This window comes from Neopsephotus bourkii, unplaced genomic scaffold (assembly GCF_033783945.1).
Source record: "Neopsephotus bourkii isolate Nb327-2 ecotype Australia unplaced genomic scaffold, CSIRO-AGI_Nbou_v1 NB_887, whole genome shotgun sequence".
NCBI lineage: Eukaryota > Metazoa > Chordata > Aves > Psittaciformes > Psittacidae > Neopsephotus > Neopsephotus bourkii.
This window is the reverse complement of record NW_026901381.1, coordinates 1964891-1984029: the sequence shown is the minus strand read 5'-3', so window position 1 is coordinate 1984029 and position 19139 is coordinate 1964891. Positions and strand designations below refer to the sequence as shown.

The 19139-nt window shown below is 46.8% G+C and overlaps 1 protein-coding gene across 6 annotated transcripts in view; it reads left to right on the top strand.

Annotated features, from left to right (window-relative positions):
- GRIP2 (glutamate receptor interacting protein 2) overlaps positions 1-19139 on the top strand; it is a 243328-nt gene that overhangs the window by 200354 nt on the left and 23835 nt on the right. For all 6 annotated transcript variants that reach the window (XM_061357171.1, XM_061357172.1, XM_061357170.1 and 3 more), the window contains exons 10-16: positions 2468-2593; positions 3476-3628; positions 3817-4003; positions 9174-9319; positions 9979-10059; positions 18103-18169; positions 18955-19100. In XM_061357171.1, coding sequence (XP_061213155.1) covers positions 2468-2593; positions 3476-3628; positions 3817-4003; positions 9174-9319; positions 9979-10059; positions 18103-18169; positions 18955-19100 — 906 coding nt within the window. The remainder of the gene's footprint in view (positions 1-2467; positions 2594-3475; positions 3629-3816; positions 4004-9173; positions 9320-9978; positions 10060-18102; positions 18170-18954; positions 19101-19139) is intronic.

Sequence of the window (19139 nt, the reverse complement as noted above, 5' to 3'; positions counted from 1 at the left end):
AGCCTCTCATGCAGTTAAAATCTGGTTATTGAGGAGGTGCAGAGGGAGCTGAAGCTGCAGCAGCCGTGCAAGAATACACCCTGACGCTGAAGCAGGGATTTAGAATCATAGAATAGGGTTGGAAAGGACCTTAAAATCATACAGTTCCAACCCCCCTGCCATGGGCAGGGACACCTCACACTAAACCATCTCACCGAAGGCTCTGTCCAACCTGGCCTTGAACACTGCCAGGGATGGAGCATTCACAACTTCCCTGGGCAACCCATTCCAGTGCCTCACCACCCTAACAGGAAAGAATTTCCTCCTTATATCCAATCTAAACTTCCCCTGTTTCAGTTTGAACCCCATTACCCCTTGTCCTATCACTACAGTCCCCAGTGCAGAGTCCCTCCCCAGCATCCCTATAGGCCCCCTTCAGATACTGGAAGGCTGCTCTGAGGTCTCCACGCAGCCTTCTCTCCTCCAGGCTGAACAGCCCCAACTTTCTCAGCCAATCTTCATATGGGAGGTGCTCCAGCCCCTGATTATCCTCGTGGCCTCCTCTGGACTTGTTCCAACAGTTCCATGTTCCCTTTGTCAAACTGAATTTGCTTTCGACATGGCTCTGGGGGTATTTGGAGAGTTCGGGAGAGGATTATGCCCTGCTCACAAGACCAACAGGAGCAGATGGTGCCCAGGAGCGGTGCTGGGATGGATGGGTTTCCTCAGGCAGGGATGATGTAGGAAAGCTTAGGGAAGGCTGATGTAGGTTTTATCACCGAATTGTCCAACATCTCTTCTCTTCCCCAATGCACTGACAGCTGAGTTTCAAAAGTGCTTTTCTTTCTGTTGTCAGATATGTGCTAAGAATTTATAGACAAATGGCTTTAATTACTATAAATGGATTAAATGATTTTGTATATATGCCCATAAGCCCTGTCCCTCATGTTCAAAGTGTTTAATTTTATTAAGCACTTTCCTTTTTGTCTCAATATAGCTGCATGTATTAATTTGATTTTTGTTTTTAAAAGCTGCCTGCTCTGAATTTACTTTTAAATCCACAAATAAAAGCCCCAGAGCTGGAAGTGTATTTTTCAAGCGCTTGATAGACTAAGTGCTAAACTCATTGAATGTTTAGCAGGCTAAATATAATCACTCTGTTGGTTGGCAAACCTGACCTAAATGATTTGATGCTTATGATGCACACACACAGAATGGATTTCCACTGTTAAAGGCACTTACAGATGACCTTTAGATGAGATCTCTGGGTGGACTCACTCAATAAACTGAGTCCCTGTGCCAGGTTTGCACCCGTAGGCAGCTCTCAAAGTGCCAGCGCTGGTGGCATTTCTGTCTGCTTGGAGAGCACAAAGCCTGGAGGAGATCTCATCCTGGGGAGGGTGTTGTCAGTCAGTGCACGTGGGCGCAAGGTTAAGAGCTCTGGGATGACTCGTGTCTGTAGTGATGCTCCGCTGTGAGATGCTGTTCATGCTTAGCTGAATAAAACAGATGCTCGCAGTCCTGCTCATTAGCCAGCAATTCCTCTCGGAAGAAAATAGATCCAGACAGCATGCTGTGGGGATTCAGGAGTGGAACCCCAGTTCTGTTGGGTGAGGAAGGACCAAACTGACCCTATGCTAAAGGAGCGTCAGTGAGAGCAGACAAGGGACCTGTGTGGGGCACTTCAGAGGAGACCTGTGGCATCGTGACTTGGTGTTGCAAAGCCACAGTTCCTGGGACAAGGGGTTTCCAGATGATGGCTGTCATGCTGCAGCAGATTTCTGCCAACATGTGCTGGGCTGGGGTTAGGGTTGAAGTTAAAGCAGCTGTGTGCCATGAACAGTGCGCCATGTTGGTGCCATGTTTAATTTAGGAGATTCGACACTCTTGGCATCTTTTCCTGTGTCAGTGGCCCTCTGTAATTGCCTTAAGCAGCAGTGATAAAGTCCCTTTTGTTCTGGTGAGCTGGAGGCAGCCCTCTGCTGCTCCTGTTTCCTCCATACGTGCATTCCCAGCCAAGAGCAGCAGCTAAACAACCAAACATTGATGCTAAGCAAAGCATTCCTTGGCATGTGTAAAAGGTGTTGAGCCTTATCCCAGGGAGGGCAGCAAGGTGGGAAACAGCACAGGGAGATTTCCCTGGTACTGTCAGGTAACACTGATGGGGCCCCTATGGAAAACCTGCGGCTGGATGGAGCTTCTACACATCACACAGCAGACTGCAAATGGTAATGACATCTGTGTGCTCTCAGCATGGCTTAGTCAGGCCATGGGCGCAGGATGCAGAGGTTTTTATGGGGAAGGGGTGGATCTCTGCCACTTTGCATCAAGTGTCACGAGGTTACGTAGGGATGCTGCTTCACGCACTCTGACGTGTTCAGAGCCAGGATGAGGCTTTCCTACAACCTCCTGGCTCATGCTTCTTACCTTTTCTTTCTTATTTCTCCTTCCTGTCTGTGGCGGTTTCTGCCCTCCTGGGTGCCAACAGTCAAGGTACAGAAGAGTGACCACCACCACTGCTGGGACCCCTGTGTCAACTACTGTCATACCCACCACCCCGGGCACTGCAAGACACCCACTTGGAACCAGGCAGCTGGACAGGATTACTGCAAATGTAACCTCAGTGCATGGCATTGCCCCCCTCCCTGCATGTGTTCATTCATGTTGTGCCCCTCCTTTTCCTTAATACCCAGCTCCATATCCTGTCACTTGTTTGCTTCGGTCACCTGGGGCTGTTTCCACAGGTCCAGTGTTGAGGTACAAAACCAGTATTTGCAGCCCAGCACAGACCTGGTAACTGCAACCAGAGCAGGGTGCTGGGCAGACCCATGCTCCCATCCTCTAACCCCACATCCCAGTGCATGGTTTCTTACAGCAAAAATGAGTGGGACGAGGAAGGCATCTCTGCTGATGTGTGGGAATGTGATATGACAACACACTCAGCTCAGCCCTGATGTCACACAACAAGTTAGCAACAGGGTTTTGTCTGCTTCAAAATCTGTAAACCCGCCTCCTGCAGGACACAGGCTCTGTGCAGCCCCAGGTTTCTTGTGTTATGGCAATAAGATAGGGAGGAGGAAACATCGCACTGTGTCCGAAGCAAACAGAGCAGCCCAGTGGCTCAGCAGCTCAAGTTCAAGCTGTGGTTTCTCTTTGTATGTATTTAAGGTTCATTAGTGCTATCGTGCCAACCTCCTGTTGGCTGCCCTGCATCTGTGATGCATTTCTCACCTGTTGGCCTGGATGCTGCAGTGACAGGCAGCCCAGCCACTGGGGTCACTGCACACCAAAAAGCAATGTCCATTTGGGGTCCAGGACCACCCTCACAGCTGTCCTGGAGCTGCAAGCCCACGACATGGTCTTTACCTTGTCTTGAGTCCTGGAGCTGTGAAGGAAGAGGTGGTCTGAACCCTATATGTGTTTGATGAGCTCTGTGAGGTGAACCCACTGCTGCCCCTCTTAGTGCATGCCCTTAACACACTCTGTATTTCCCCAGCTCTGGTGGCTGCCAACTTCTCGTCTCCCACCATGAACGCACAGGGCTTCCCGTGTCAGAACTCGAACACGCTACCTCGCAGCTCCCACCCCATGAGCCCCCGCACCACCATGCTGAGGAGGAGGCAGAAGAAGAAGGAGCACAAGAGCTCATGTAAGCATGATGGAGGGCTGGGTTGGATGGGGTGTGCATGCTTGCCTTGCTGTCCGTAGCGTTGACAATAGCCAGGGTATAACTGCAATCTCAGCACTGTCACTGTCTCCATCACTGCCAGACCAAGGTCTGGACCAGATCTGCTGCATTGACCATACCCTGACCTTCTGCCTCTCTCCCCCTCTCAGTGTCACTGGCCTCCAGCACAGTGGGTCCTGGCGGGCAGATAGTCCACACGGAGACGACAGAGGTGGTGCTCAGGGGAGACCCTTTGAATGGCTTCGGACTTCAGCTCCAGGGAGGCATCTTTGCTACTGAAACCCTGTCTTCCCCACCTCTCGTCCGTTTTATTGAGCCCGACAGCCCGGCAGAGAGGTTAGAGACCTTGCCCTTGGATGCTGATGGTGCTGCTGCTGCACATTTCATGGTTTGGTTTGTTTTCTCTCCTCAGAGGCTCATTTAGATATTTACTCTCATCCTTGTAATATCTCCCATTCTTCACTGGGCATGGTTTACTGTCACTGCCATTTCTGCACTCGTCGGCTGACCGCGGCCTCCCTCGCATCCCAGGTGAACGTCTTGGCACCAGGCTGCGGCTGTTCTGGGAGGAGGAGGAGGAGGAAGGGAGCGTGTGTCTGTGTGAGAGTGCCATTCCCATTCCTTGTTGGGGTTCTTTCTTGCCTTTCTCTTGGAAAGATAAAGCTTTTATCTTGGTGCAGAAAGGGAAAAGATCTAAACTAATGGGTCCAGCAAAGTGTTTTCTGCCTGGTTTTATCGTAGTAGAGCCCGGCTATGTATACTGTCCTTAAAGCCAAGGTTTTGAAGAGCAGAGGAGGGCTCTGATTGAGGTGCAGGTAGGTGCTGCATTTAAGCACTCTTGCTTTCAGCTTTAGGATGCTGGGAAAAGAGCAGAATGGAGGAGCAGCGTTAACTGCTGCGTGTCACTCCCTGGGATACTGGGAGCAATGACTCCTGCTGGGAAGTCTCAGCGGGCCCCACCAGTGTGGGGTGATGTTTTGTGTCCCTAAGCCAGCCCTAGCTGGGGACACAGAACATGGGGGATTGGTATAGACAGGAAAGTGTTTGCAAAAGGAAATGCAGGTCCTTTGTGCAGAGCAGCTTCTTCAAGCGGCTGATGCAGAGGCTGCTGTTTGTCTGTAGGAGGAGAGGGACGAGGGGCTGGCAGAGAAAAACACTTGTCCTCAGTATGCAGGTTAAAGGAGATTTCAGAAGCCTTTAATGCCTTTTTGTTTGTTTAAAAATGAAGGTGATGGCGTTTTTATCCTCAATTACCAGGGTGAACTTGGCTCACATTGCAAAGCACCAAACTCCCTTTATAAAAACAAAGCCTGCTGTCCCGGGGGACAAGGGAGATGCGCTGAAATCCGCCTGGCTTTGCTTTATCCTCATGCCAAACCTGGAGCAAAAGCAGAGACTCGCAGTGCAATCTTTCTTGGCTCTGATGTGTCACACAGGCTGCTCTCCCTCTCGGCTGCCCACCCAACAGGACTGTGTTTGCTTGGCTGCTTTCTGGCACCAGGGAGCAATCCTCGCTGCGTTTGCAGCCTGCATTTGATTTGGGGATTGAATCACTGCAGTGTGTTTCGTCCTCCCCTAGACCGTGCTGCTCGTCCTGGCTGGCAGGGAAGCAGCCTTTCCTCCCTACCTTGAAGTGCTGTGGGCTTGCAGCGAGGTGGCAAAGGCAGTTTTCATTCCACTTTTTGTTTCTTGCTCTTCTTGTTTGCTCCATCCTTTCTAGGTACCTTAGTCCCTGCCCTTGAGAGGTTCTGCTCTACCTACAGCCCATTAGAGCTGGTTTTCCCCCCTGTACCAATGGCTCTCAGCTGAGGCTGGGCTATGCTGTTGTTGCTGTTTGCATAAGAGGGTGAGCAATGGGGGCACAGGGATCAGGATTAGCTGCCAGGGTTTGTCTTGCACGTTCACACATCCCTGTGCAAGACCTGTCAGTCTGAACGTGCTGTTGTACAGGGGCATGACCCACAATAGCTTTGTCCATATCTGGCTTGCCGTGGAGGAGCTGCCTCTTGGGTATATAGCAAGTTTGAGTAGTACTACCAGGGAGGAGGATGGCATCACCCTCCTTTCAGAGAGGCTGAGCTGCCTCACATGCATTACGACTTCATGGCAGGCAGTTTGTAGCAAAAGCTCTTCCCTTCCTGACTTGTGATGTGCTTTACAGCCAATAGCCTCTAAATGATCTCCTGCCCCACCTGGGGTTTGTTTCCTGGGTGCAAGATGAAGCCTTTGGGCTCTAAATGGGACAGTGATTCAGCCCCTATTATCAGCAGGGAGGGTGGAATAGGAAGGTGGCTGATGTCCCCTCTTTGTTGTCTTGGAACATGCCCTTTTTGTGTCTTTACTCCTCCCCCTGCTGTCATTGACGGCAGTGGGAGAGTATCTGGCTTCTCCATCCAGGTATCCAAAATCAATGCTTGCTGCTGAGTTACAAGCTTTCTAGCCCTGCTCAGACACAGTTGTTTGATCACGGTGCTTCTGGCTTTTAAGCATGAATACTTTGTGAAAGGAAGGTTCAGCAGTGGGGTGACAGCAAAGCTTTGATCTTTTGGAGCTGGGACCCCCCCCCCACTCACCAGCATGCACACACAGATGAGCATACACACACAGATGTGCACATCTGACCTGTGCAGGCCAACTCCAACACAGGTAAAGGCACAATGGATGTGTTTCTGCAGCAGGTGATGTGTGACTGTGGTCGCAGCTGCTGCTGCTCACCCCACAGCTGGAGGGACCATGCAAATACTGATGATGCTGAGTGAGATCTTCAGTATCCTGCCTAAGGCTTGAATATGCACTGCTCTGCGTCTAGCTGCTCTGTTGCTGTCTTTGAGCCTGAGGAATGAGTTATGACAAAATGCAAATCTCTGCATCCCCAGGGACACTTTCCCATCATGGACTTCAATGCATCCATAAGGCTGTCTTTCACTCCAGGAGATGCCTGTGCTCTTGTTCTTTCTGATTTTAATGCACTTTTCCCATGATCTCAAAGCGCTTTGTTAGCTCTGATCTTAGACTGCACATCTCCAAGATAAATGCGCTCTCTTTGGGAAAGCCATCCAAAAGGTTTGCATAGGATCTTACAGCGGAGCCAAGGAGGGTTTTGCAGGAGCCCTGGTTCCCCAGGCCCTGCTTCCACCACAAGAGCACATGACAAGAGGAAACTGGTGGCCCTGGAATTATTGTGAAGGGTTAACAAGGCACGTTGGGTCTCTCTGCACTCAAGGAGGGAGCCAGAAGGTTGTGGCTTCACTCCACAAACCTTTATGAGCCTGCAAGACCAGGGCTTCAACAGCCATGATTGACTGAGGCTCATAACAGGAGAAATACTTTTCACCTATGAGAGCTATTGGCTGTAAAACACCCAGGCAAATCCACCATGGGTGAAGAAACACAAGAAATGGGTCTTTTGTGAGAAGACAGCTTAGGTGGGAAAGGTGGCAAACGTTTGCAGGGGGGTTGGAACTTAATGATCTTAAGGTCCTTTCCAACCCTAACTATTCTATGATTCTATGCTGTGTAAAAGCATCCTGTGATCTCCCAGCTCTCGTAGCTGAAACAGTGGTGCCAAAATGGAGTGTGTCTTGTGTGAACTTGAAATGACAGTGATGACTGTGTGAGGCAGCTGTCGGGCTCTCTGAAAGGTGCATTGTGGCCATAGCAAGAGAGCTCTTGGTGCTGGAGGAGGCATCTCTGTCGTATTTCTTGCCATCTTCAGATTGATAAGCGGGTATTTCTGAATGCATAGCCGCAAGTCCAGTGAAGGACTGTAATTAAACGTGATATAATTTATTCACAAGGATGGATTCATTTATACACCATGGCGTTGTCTGTCCTAATCCAAGTCTCCTTGAACAAACAATTCTGAATGGGCATCTCATAAAATAGCCAGTGTTTTTCCACGGATGGCATGAACTCAGGCAGCAGTGTAAATACACTGCAAGTTTAATACCTTCCTACCAGCAAAATAACCTCCTTAGGCTCTCTCCAAGCTTGCTCATATCTCAGCTTTTGATGGGCCACCAGCAAAGACTGTTGTGCTTGTGCGTTTTTCTTGCTTTTGATTGTTTTCTCCTTAATCTGGCCTTTTACATAATGTCCTGTTGTTTGGAGGTGAATCATACCGTGCCAGTGTTCATTGCCTTTGATGTTGTCTTTGTATGTCTGGAAGCTGTGGTACCATGTTTTCTTACAGTTGAATTGGGTGTGAGTGATGAATAGTGGCTGGAAGGGTTTAGTAAAAACCAAGCTGTCTACCATGAAGTATGAGTGGAAGCTGAAAGGGGAGGGTGAAGATGTGCTTGATCATAGCTGATGCCTCCTGGGTAACCTTTGTGGTAAAACAACTCCAAATATTGAGGTGAACCCTAGATTTGTTCCCATAACCCTCAACCTATTTTGGAGACCAGTCTGTAGCTTCTGTTGATGATGGAAGAAGAATGGTTTCCTAAGCTCTGCTCATGTGGGCAGCCTTGTAGACAGGTGATGAGTAGAAAAGATGTAGTTATAGCAAACAACCGATGAAGAGTATGGAGAAGAAGGAAGATGAGCCATTGCCCATGGCCAGCCACAGGGAACACTGCACTTGCTTTTGTAGAGCCATGGGCCAGCTCAGGTTAACTGTGGGAGATCCTGTCTTGCTGGTGTTGCAGTGTATGTATCAATAAGGAGAGGGTGGATAGTAAATGTAGTGGTTCGTGTGTGAAAAAACCTTGCCTATAAATAGAGGGATCCCAAGAGACAAACCATGTATAACCAAACCATGGTGTAGCAGTATCTCTCCAACATAGCCTTGCCATAATTGTTTTCCTTCCAAATTAACCCCCCCTGCTAATCTAAACCAAAACCCCTGAAGGGCCAGCTGTGGTGAGCTTTCACATCAGAGTAATATTGGTCTTTTGAGGCAGTTAAATGCTATCAATGTACATTTGGCTTCCAGAATTGCAAGGGAGAAATGATGATCCAATTTGCTGAGATGTTTCAGTGGGTTCATTGGATTGTAGCTTCAGTATTAGGCATATATTAAGCAGAGGAATCTGTGTGATTTTCAGTGCCATTGGGTTTCAGAGTGTGCGGGCACATGGAAATAGGGTAGGATAGGTCGAAGGGCACATGCAGTTGCATTTATCACTCTCATCTCTTGATCATAGTGTTGACTTTTAGAACAGGGATAGTTAATTTTATTTACCTTTTTTTTTCTTCTGGAAGCTGCAGGAAATGTGGCCTAAAAAGGTTATTTAGGAGCAAAGTATGTCTGAACTGAAGCAAACCACAAGGGTTTGCTGCTTTGTCACCTTCCAGAGGCTCTTGGCATTGGGATGGGCATTGCAGAATGAGTTATCTGTCTTTTGGGCCACTTCTGCAGGATTTGTCTCTACTCTGTGTATCTTGTAACAGATTTGCTGGGCAAAGTAACTCATGGCTGGCTGTGGGGCTGTTTTTTCTCCTTTCCTCTTTTTCCCTTCCTCCTTGTTTCCCTTTCCCTCTTTTTCCCCAACGTGGACTGCAGGTGTGGACTGCTACAAGTAGGAGACAGAGTCCTTTCTATCAACGGCATTGCGACTGAGGACGGGACTATGGAGGAAGCAAATCAGCTCTTGCGTGATGCTGCGCTCACAAACAAAGTGGTGCTCGAGATTGAATTTGATGTTGCAGGTATGTTGCCAAAGGGCTTGCTGCTCCTCACTACCCGCAGAACTGTGCCTGGTGATTTGCTAACCCATAGGAGAGACTTTATTCTCATAAATACAAGAGGTTTTCTCTAGATCTTGGAGGGAAGAGGAAGAAGACCTTGTGAGACCTTTGCCATTTCTTGTTGTCCTCTAATGCGCACTGAGATGGAGGGTCCTTATGATCCTTTCATAAATGCCTTGTGCTCACTTGGCTGAGAGAAGCCTAAGGAGTGGATAAAAAGGCCACCTGCACTTTAAATATTTGGTCATTAATATGACTAATATTTATGTTAATTTATAGCCTTGACGCAAAGACGAAGCCCAAGGTACTGGCTGGGGCTAGAGTGCAGCTTCATATTAAACCAGAAAAGAAATGACATTGTTTTCCTTTAACATTGATAGAGTACCTCAGTCTTGAAATGCAGCATGATGTGAGCACTTCACTTGATGTTCAGAACATGTATTTTTAATGAGAATCCAAATTTTAACTGAAATTCCTCATGGCCTCAGATAACAACCTTCTTTGAACCAATAAAGCTGAGCTTTATGAGCTTGTTTTCCTTGGTTCCGAAGAAACCATTCATGCAACTGAAAACTCTCTTTTTCTCCTCTTTTCTTTCTTGTCTGTTTTTGGGTTTATAGAGTCTGTTATACCCAGCAGCGGTACTTTCCACGTTAAATTGCCCAAGAAAAGAGGTGTAGAGCTTGGAATTACGATCAGCTGTAAGTATTGCTCAGATTTGTGCTAGCAGTTACAAGAACTGTTGCTTTCCACTCTGGCACATCAGAGGGTCCCAATGGAGAGAGCTTTGATGATGTGGGGTTTCCTGGTAGCACTCACAGTGCTTGTGATTGATCCCAAACTGAATTAGATGTGCAGCTCCTGCCTCCACAAGCTGGTGACTGCAGAGTAGAGCAGCTGCATGAAGGGTTGGGGCAAAGGATGTGTCTCAACTGATCTGTTGGTCTGTGCTGCAGACTTCTATAGTTATATTATATTAATATTTAATATTATGTTTACTTCCTTGCTCACAGTTGTGTTATGTTCCTTTTAAAGGAGAATCACCTGGGTCTTGTGGGACTCTTGCAGGGAAACTTGGAGGGAGGAGAGCAAGTGTGAGGTGAACCCACAGCTTAAAGGGTACAGAGGGGAAACTGCTAAGAGGAGGAGGAGAATAAAGGGCGTAAGAGGTGGAGGAAGGCACTTGAGGGTTCAGGAGGGTGCTGGGCAGGGTTTGCCAGGAGTCGTTGCGTTCACTAACCCCAGCCGTGGTGGAGGAGATCCATGTGCCAGGACTTGGTGGTCACTGAGAGAATGAGACATAAACCACCTTCCTTTTCTCTCTTCTCTGCTCACTCTTCATTAGTTATCTTTCCCTTCTGAAGCATATTTTTAATTTAAGGACCTTTTGGCCTCTTTTTAGAGGATGCTGTAAGGAGATGATACGGGCAGATCTGTCCCAAATTTTTGGCTAACTTGGGGTGTTATTATGCCTTGTGTTAGTGTATTTTTCCTGTCTGATCCCTCTTTCACTGGTGGGTAAACCGAGTTGAATCATCTCAGATTTGCCATGCCCAGAGGCTGTCACCACCTCTGAGCTGAAACAAAGCAGCTTGTGAGACTGCAGCGATGGGATCTTGCATCTCAGCCCTCAAAGCATGGACCCAGCTGTGTCTGGGGAATGGAGTTGCTAGGGACACTTTAAAACGAGAATTCATTAAAATAGATGAGCTGTTTGCAATTACCTCTTGGCATTTACAACATTAGTTAGCGAGTTAATTGCAGGTCTTCTGGTCTAAGTGGGGTTATTCTCAGGAGTGACTTGTACATCGACAGCAGGGTGGCTTTGTGCCCTGTGTTATTTCTTTTCCCTCTTCCTAGCTTCCCCTATTTGTGCCACAAGCATAATCCTGAGAAATAACAGCACAGTATTTAACATTTGGCTTGGTAGCAATTACTGTCTGAAGACATCAAAGTGCTTTCTGAGGGCAATGGGGTTACCTGTACTGACATTTCACTGGCAGGGGAGCTGGACACGGCACAGCATCCCAACCCATGCTGGGTTCCCAGCCCACTGCCCTGCTCCCAGCGCTGGCATTATGATCTCAAGTAGCAACCTAGGATGATGGATCTGGTAGCAAAAAACTTCTGGCTTGAGCACGGGCTGGGGTTTCACCCCATTTAAGCTTCGAAGTTTAGTTTGTATCTGGGGCTGGTGAGCAAAATGACTCCAGGAGTTGGCAGCAAGAGTATTAGTTTTAATTTGTGGATTCTCACTTAAACGGGGTGTGCCTCAGATGTGCATTTACACTTCAGACGTAGCTATATGCTGAAGGGTTTTTCATATGAAATCTGTTTAAAGAATCAATTTTACACAGTTTAGAAACCCCTGCTATGTAAAGAGAAACTCACCCCTGGGTTTTAAATAGCTGGGTACCCGTTATCCAACTACAGAGCAACTTTTAAGCAGTAAAATAGATCTGATCTCTCTGATTGTTGAACACGTTTGCAGAACATTGTTTGAGTAACACATACGCATAAACTTAAGGTATATTTCAGTCCTTTGCTGAGTCAAAGTCAAAATTGTATTTGCAAATGGAGGAAAAGACAGCCATCCAGAAAATGTGCAGTGGCAAGGAGGAAATGCTACTTGAATCTTAATTCTGTTTTCATATACTAGTCTATATAAGCCTATATCCACATGACCCTTAGCAAATTAGATCTTAATTTTGGCACTCTGCCTCTGACCAGGCAGGTAAATATACCAGTTTCAAACATTAAAACCAAAGCAAACAGCCTTAAGGTAAGTACCTCCTGCAGAGACATGATGTGCATGCAAGCGGCAAAAGAAAAGAGGTAAAAATGACTGTTTTGCTGAGTTCCTCCTGGTTCTGCAGATTTGAATGCTTGTATAGATCTAGAAACAGCTTTTACAGCTTTCCTTCTGACACAGAAAAGCATATAACTATGGTTTTAAGGTAGGGGACTTGGTTTGCAGGCCTCCTGCATTGGATTCCTGGTCCCTACTCTCTGAAACTGGGGCAGGTTAAATAGATGACAAGCTGGAGGGGTCAGTAGAAGACCTTCTACACTGCTGCAGCCACAGAACTGGGTTTTGCTCCTAACCTTTGTGGTCCAGCTACACTGTAAGTGAAAGATGAGTTGCATTGGTTGAGGTTTAGATCTCGCTTTAGAAGGCTCATCTGTAGTTAATTCCTGTGTCTGGGAAGGTTTGCTGCTGCCTTCTTACATGGGCATAAAGTGTTACGACCTCATCAGAGGAGCACTACAGAAATCAAAGCGATCAAGTTCTTGCTGTGCTGTGGCTGTCGGAGCTAATTGGAAGATGGGCCTAAGTAAAGCAGTGAGGGGAGCAGGGTTCTTGATGGATGCATTGGAAGGATTCCTGTAATGGAGCTGGCTGCAGGAGGAGCTATAAATCTGCTGGAAAGCCTCATAAAAGGGCTGAAAACCCAGGAGGGTTTTTGTATGAGGTTCTGAGATGAAATGTTCTATGTTTGTACACTGCTTCTGGGATGAACATAGAGGGAGGTTCTGTGCTTGCTCTTGGTGAGGGCAGATGTTTGCTGTGGGCATTTCATCTTCTCCAAGGTCTCGGGGTTTTCCACAAAGAGAAAGCTTGGGATGGGTAAACCCCTGGTTGTGATCTATGCACACAGATGGGTTTCTTCCCCCTGCTTAAGCACAGCATGGCAAAGGGATGCATAAAATCAAGATGCACAGTGCAAATATATGCGTATAGGATTATTTCCTCTTCCATTCCCCAAAGGATGAATAGGAAATCCAAGGGGTGAGTCTCTTACTGACTGTGCTTTGTATTAATGTGGCACCTCAGTGCCCTCAAGCCTCTCTTCAGTCTCCTACATTTGCTAAATGAAAATTAGCAAAGCAAACCACTGAAGCTGCTCTATTTGCGCTGCTTCCGTGCACTTCATCCAGGGGTGAAGGGGCAGGAAACCAACAAAAGTGGTCTCATTTTCTCCATACTCCATTATCTCAGTTTCTGTCCAATGCTCTGTTTGGTTGTAAACCAGTTGCTTTGGTTGCAGAGCAAAGTGTTGGAGTCCTTTCAGCTCCGTGTGGTTCAAAGCTGTGGAGCTCACTTGTTTGCAGGGACCTCTGAGGTCCTCTGAGTGTTGGGGATGCAGTGATTTCTGACACAGGGATGTGAACGGTTGGCTCTTGTTAGCCTGAAAGACTCATCTCCATTAGCAGAACACATGCCTTAAGTGCTCTAATCTTGCTGGCTGCATTCAGTTCTAATGGCACAGTTTATGCCTTTGTAGGTTTTCTGTAAATCTCTCACAAATTAAAATCTCCAGGAGTGAGAAGCTAATAGTTGTGTATTATTGTGTGTTCAATACCTAACCTCTTAAAATAAGATATGGATTTGTTATTAGCCTCTGCAAAATGATAGTTGATTACACAAAAGATTGCTCTTTGTGTCTGGATGGGTTTTTTTGGTCTGCCTCAAATAGCCTCTCCAAAGGCTAGTTGTGAAATTGGCTGCAGGGTACAGGTGTGTTGGTGTTGCCACTGAAACCAATATCAATGCCATTGGTATTGGAAGTACCATTCAGTTTAGATGTGTATTAATGTTTTATATACTTTGTTTATCAAATTACCTTTATATATCTTTACAGATCAATTCCTGTGCCCTTGGCATGAAGTACTGCAGATAAGGAGTAAGCAGTATATCTGCTTGCAGGCGATAAAACCGGAATTTAGGTAGATAGATGACTTTGATTAAGTTGCTTAAGCAGTGTAATCACTGTCCTAGAGAGGAGATAGATCTGTTGAGCTGAGAAAATCTAGCTTTGCTGGTGCTGGATTAGCCTGGGACCTGCCACCAGCCCAGCAGCCTCCTGTCCTACCCCCTCACTATCACTGCAGCTTCAACTGAGATGTGCGGCTGATTCAGTCTGGTGTTTTTACCAGAGTGGGATGTTCTGTCCTGGTTTTGCTACCTGGGGATTTTGAAAGGAAACAGATCTGCAGAGGGGTAAATATCCTGCTGGTAGCACGGGTGATTTATGCTGCTGCTGCTAAAACTAATGAATGATAGTGGGAGAAGCTGGGCACTGGGATTTGATTTTCACTTTTGGTAATCAAGTCTGATTTGCTTTAATTCTTATTCCTTAGCTATCCTGGGTTTATTTGCTTTCTAATTTTGTTTGCTTTTCCCCATGTATAAATGCTTCCTTTCTTAAATGTATTCTTATGGCATTATTATAGAATCATATAATAGTTAGGGTTGGAAAGGACCTTAAGATTATCTAGTTCCAACCCCCCTCACCATGGGCTGGGACCCCACACACTAAACCATGCCACCCAAGGTTATAGTTTCTTTAATTACACATTTTCAGGGAGCTGCTTTGGCTTGGTCGATAACGAAGGGCATTTGTAACAGGCTGATGCGTGTGAGATGTGCTCGTGCTCCTTGGAGGGGAATAATTTACCAATAGGAGTCATTATGCATTCTATTAAAACCACAAACTGGACATGTGTTTCTGGCCCTGTCATCCATCACAGAGTAAATGCCAAGTGAGCCAGAATCCCAGCAGAGGAGGCGAGAGACTGAAAGCAATTTATAAAAAGTAAATAACAGTATTGATCAGTTCACCTTTTTATCACTGCTCTGTCGCCACTGCCAAGCAGTGGTTTCAGTCTGAGTTTCTTCCCCACTCCATGCTTCTGCCTTCACCAGCTCTTGATTTATAGAGCTTTCTCTGAGCCACTGGAGCAGATTTGAGCTATGTTTTGTACTGATAACCTCCCAGAAATACAGATGGATCTGAAAAAGAGCTGCTTCCAACTGAAGTGGTTTGCCCTGGCACATGGAGGCCATGACCAGAACCCCTGCTGAGAAGAGAGCATGGGCATGGGTTTCTGCTCACCAGCTTCTGCCTCTGTGCCTCGATCCATCTCTCCCCCTGACTCCTTTTGCTTCCGTCTCCATCATACAGACAGGAAATCAAGACCCAAAGGCAAGACTCGGTACGCAAACCATGGCTTCCTGCAGCAGAGGTACCAAGGCAATGTCCTTTGAAGAGAAATAACCACACTGACAGCGGAAATTAATGGATAAAGAGACTTTACTCATCAGTGCAAGTATCTTAATTCCAAAGGCCACAGCTCTAATAAAATGATAATGTCATTTAATTTATTTTTTAATTGTAGGCAAATTGGCTTATCTAAAATCTCACCAGAGATCTGCATATCTAATGCAGGTCTAATGCAGACCCAGACTGAGCCACCACTTCAGTGAATCATAAGAACATAGAATCCCAGAATGGTTTGTGTTGGAAGGGACCTTTAAAGCTCATCCAATTCCAACCCCCTGCCATGGACAGGGACACCTTCTACTAGACCAGGTTGCTCAAAGCCCCATCCAGCCTGGCAGAGGGCTGCTGTTTATTTCCATGTGGCTACTCTGATGGCAGGAACAGTCGTATGCAGCTATACATGGCTCTTCCATTTAACTGAAGCTTCCAGAAAAGCCATTTGGAAAGCACAGCTTGCGGGAAAACCTGCAAACAAAACTCAGAATCATTTTTACTAAAACTTAGTTTGCTCATGGCTCTTGGTTTGTCACTTTTGCTTCTGATACAGAAGCTTGTGCTGCGTTCAGTGCTGACGCCGATTGCAAAGCTGCAGAAGGATGAGGTCTCAGTGTGCTCAGAGACTGACTGCAGGCAGGATCCCACCATGTATAAGGCAGACACTGAGATAAACACCATTTCTGCAGAGCTGGGGGAATATCATTGTCTATACTTGCCTTTTGTTTTTGCCTTCCCCTCTCTTTGCTCTTTTGACTGCCCATAGTCTTTGGACATATTAATGTGGCTGTAGCTGGGTCAGGTTTAGAGATGGTCATCCCCATCCCAGCACCAGGACCGTGGAGATCCTCCCTAACCTCTTTCTGTCACACTGCCTCTGCTTTGAAACCAGTAAACAACCCTTGCAGTGAAAAGTCTTTTTGCTAACCTGGCTCGTTGTGACAGAACCAGGCTAGGGAGCTATTACACATGCAACGATGCCAGCCCGACCCAGGGCTCAGGGTGTGCTAACAGGGTCACCCATCACTGCTGCTTAGACCATAGCATTCTACACCTCGCTCAGCAGCAAATACATCTCCTATATTGAGCAAGAGAACAGCAACAGTAATAACAGGGTGATACATCTCTGTCCCCTGTGCTGTTAGTCAATGGTGTGTGGCCTTCTCAATCAGAGGGGGGATTTCTGCATTGATTTTAACTGCTGCATCCCATCCTTCCATCCCAGTGCTCAGTTCTGCCCGGTGTGCGTCTGTCTATCTGCTGGCTGGTTCATGCTATGGACAGGTTGAATATGAGCCCTCAGTGAATCTCCATAACTCATCCACTTCTCTTTGACATGCAGACACAATCTGGACATGAACGTCCAGACCAAAACTGCCTGGCATTACGCTCCAGTAAGGCACTGGGGAAAATGATTCTTCCATGCTGTGTATCATTCAGCAGTCACATTGCTGTGTCTGTTACAGAATCAGTTAGTCTGCTCTTCACTGGCTGATCTAACTTTTATACTCAGCCCTGCCACACCTGAGATTGGCTGTCTTTTTGCTCTGCTCAGTACAGATGGTTTACTTATATCTGGCAGAGGATATCCTTCCAGGTGACAGGCTAGCACATATGTTTTTAAACCTCATAAATGAATGCAAACAACAGGAAAATCTAGAGCAAGGAGGTTGATAACAGGAAGAGCTTATTCCTTTACGTCTGACACTGGGGGGTGCCCTCTGACTGCTGTTCAGGCAGCTGGGTCTGTGTGTAGTCAATGATGATGTGCTTCACAGATGTTTTAATCTCTGATCTGCACCTGATCTGTTCAGATGCAGCAAGTTTCTTTCTTCCCATGCAGGGAGAGAAGATCTGTCAGCTTTAAATGGGGTGATGCAATTCCCGTGGCAAGGCGAGAGGGAATGATGTGGCGTGAGAAGGATGCTCTTGGCATATGGTTGGGGTGTGGATGGCAGAGAGGTCAAGGGGGTTTGAGTCATAAATCTCTTGGATTTCTCAAGACAGCAGCAGGTCTTGCAGGCAAACCTGAAAATGTGAATGCTCCCAGAGATGTGAACTCGCATCTCTTGTGGGCTGAAAAAGTTATCAGGGTCAGGAGAGAAGAGTTGGAAACTACCCCTTTCCAGCTGCAGCACTGAGACCAGCCCTGATTTATCTGGTTGTATGTTGAAGTGATCCAAGGAGCTGATCCAGCTGGAAAGCAGTGGTTTATCTTGTTTTTCCTGGGTTATTTTCCACTTGGAACATTTCCCAGCCCACTTTGCTTTAAGAACACAGAAATGCTCATATTAACCACAGCACTGAGCGATGTACTCCCTAGGCACCCGTGCTAATGTCCGATACTGCCACAGCCATTGATTCACTTGCTGTGTGGTGTCAGAAATGTGGGTGAGCTGGCTTTTAACAGTGCTGGGATGCGGCAATCCCACCTCTTGCTGCTGGATACCACATGTTCTCCCTTTCAGGAGGAGTCCGAAGGAAGCAGCTAGTTAATGTGGGCAAAGGGCAACCAACAAACTTTTACAGGGATTTACTGCTTTTTATTCCTGGTATGGCTTCACAGCATCATTTTGTCAAAGGAATATAAATTCCCTTTCCTTTTGACTCCTTCTCCCCATGAACCACCCCCATCCTAGATAACAGACCCAATGCCAAGCTTTGTACCATGTGTCTCTCTTGCAGCTGCAAGCAGAAAGCCTGGGGAACCTTTGATCATCTCTGACATCAAGAAGGGGAGCGTGGCACACAGGTGAGTGCAGAATCCCCCATCTGCCAAACCCGCTGAAAAACGTTCAGCCCAGTAATAAGAAGCAGAATGAAGCCCAGGCACTAGCACATGGGTCTGTTTTTTGCCAGCATCAAGGACATATCAACCCTAGAGGTTTTTCTTAGACCACAGTAGGTTTGCAATAAAAACTGTATTGAAGGGAGTTGAGCTAATGGAGAAGGTGGCCAGGCCACTGATTCAGATGTCTGCTCACCCTGTAAGCGTTGGATGTTTAGCATTTAAGATCATGTAGTAAAGGGCTTCATATAGCCCATAAGGTGCTGTGGCTCATCGGGTAGTTTGCCATGTCTCAGTTCCTGCTCAGGTGAACGGAGTGAGTGAATTATGAGCACTGATGGAGAACTGTGCCAATAACCCAGGGTTTATTGACTTCACCTCTGATCCCAGCACTTCATAGCAAGGCTTTCAAAGGAATTCAGGGCTGCTGGATGGCTCTTTTTTGAGTGCTCATACAGGAGTTTCCATAAGAGGTAGAGTATCTCCCAGTGAAACATCAGGCATTTTTCAGTGCTGTAGGTTACCCAGGCTGTATATCTGATCTTCCTGCCTTGTTCTGTGTTGAAGCATGCTCTGCACAAGCTTCCTTTCTTTAAATTACAGTTATCCCAGACCCTGTTCATGGCTGTTTCTCAGATCAAGGCCAGCAAGAAGTTAATATTGTCATTGCCACTGCAGGACTGAATGTGTCATGGCATCTGAAAGGCAAATACAAATGTGTTTCTAGTTTTCTTTTCCTTTCCATGTAGAACTGGCACCTTGGAGCCTGGAGACAAGCTGTTAGCCATTGATAACATCCGACTCGACAATTGCTCAATGGAGGATGCTGTGCAGATTTTAAGGCAATGTGAAGACCTGGTCAAATTGAAGATTAGGAAGGATGAAGATAACTCTGGTACAGAAATCCTGATGCAAACTGGTGCCTGTCCACTGT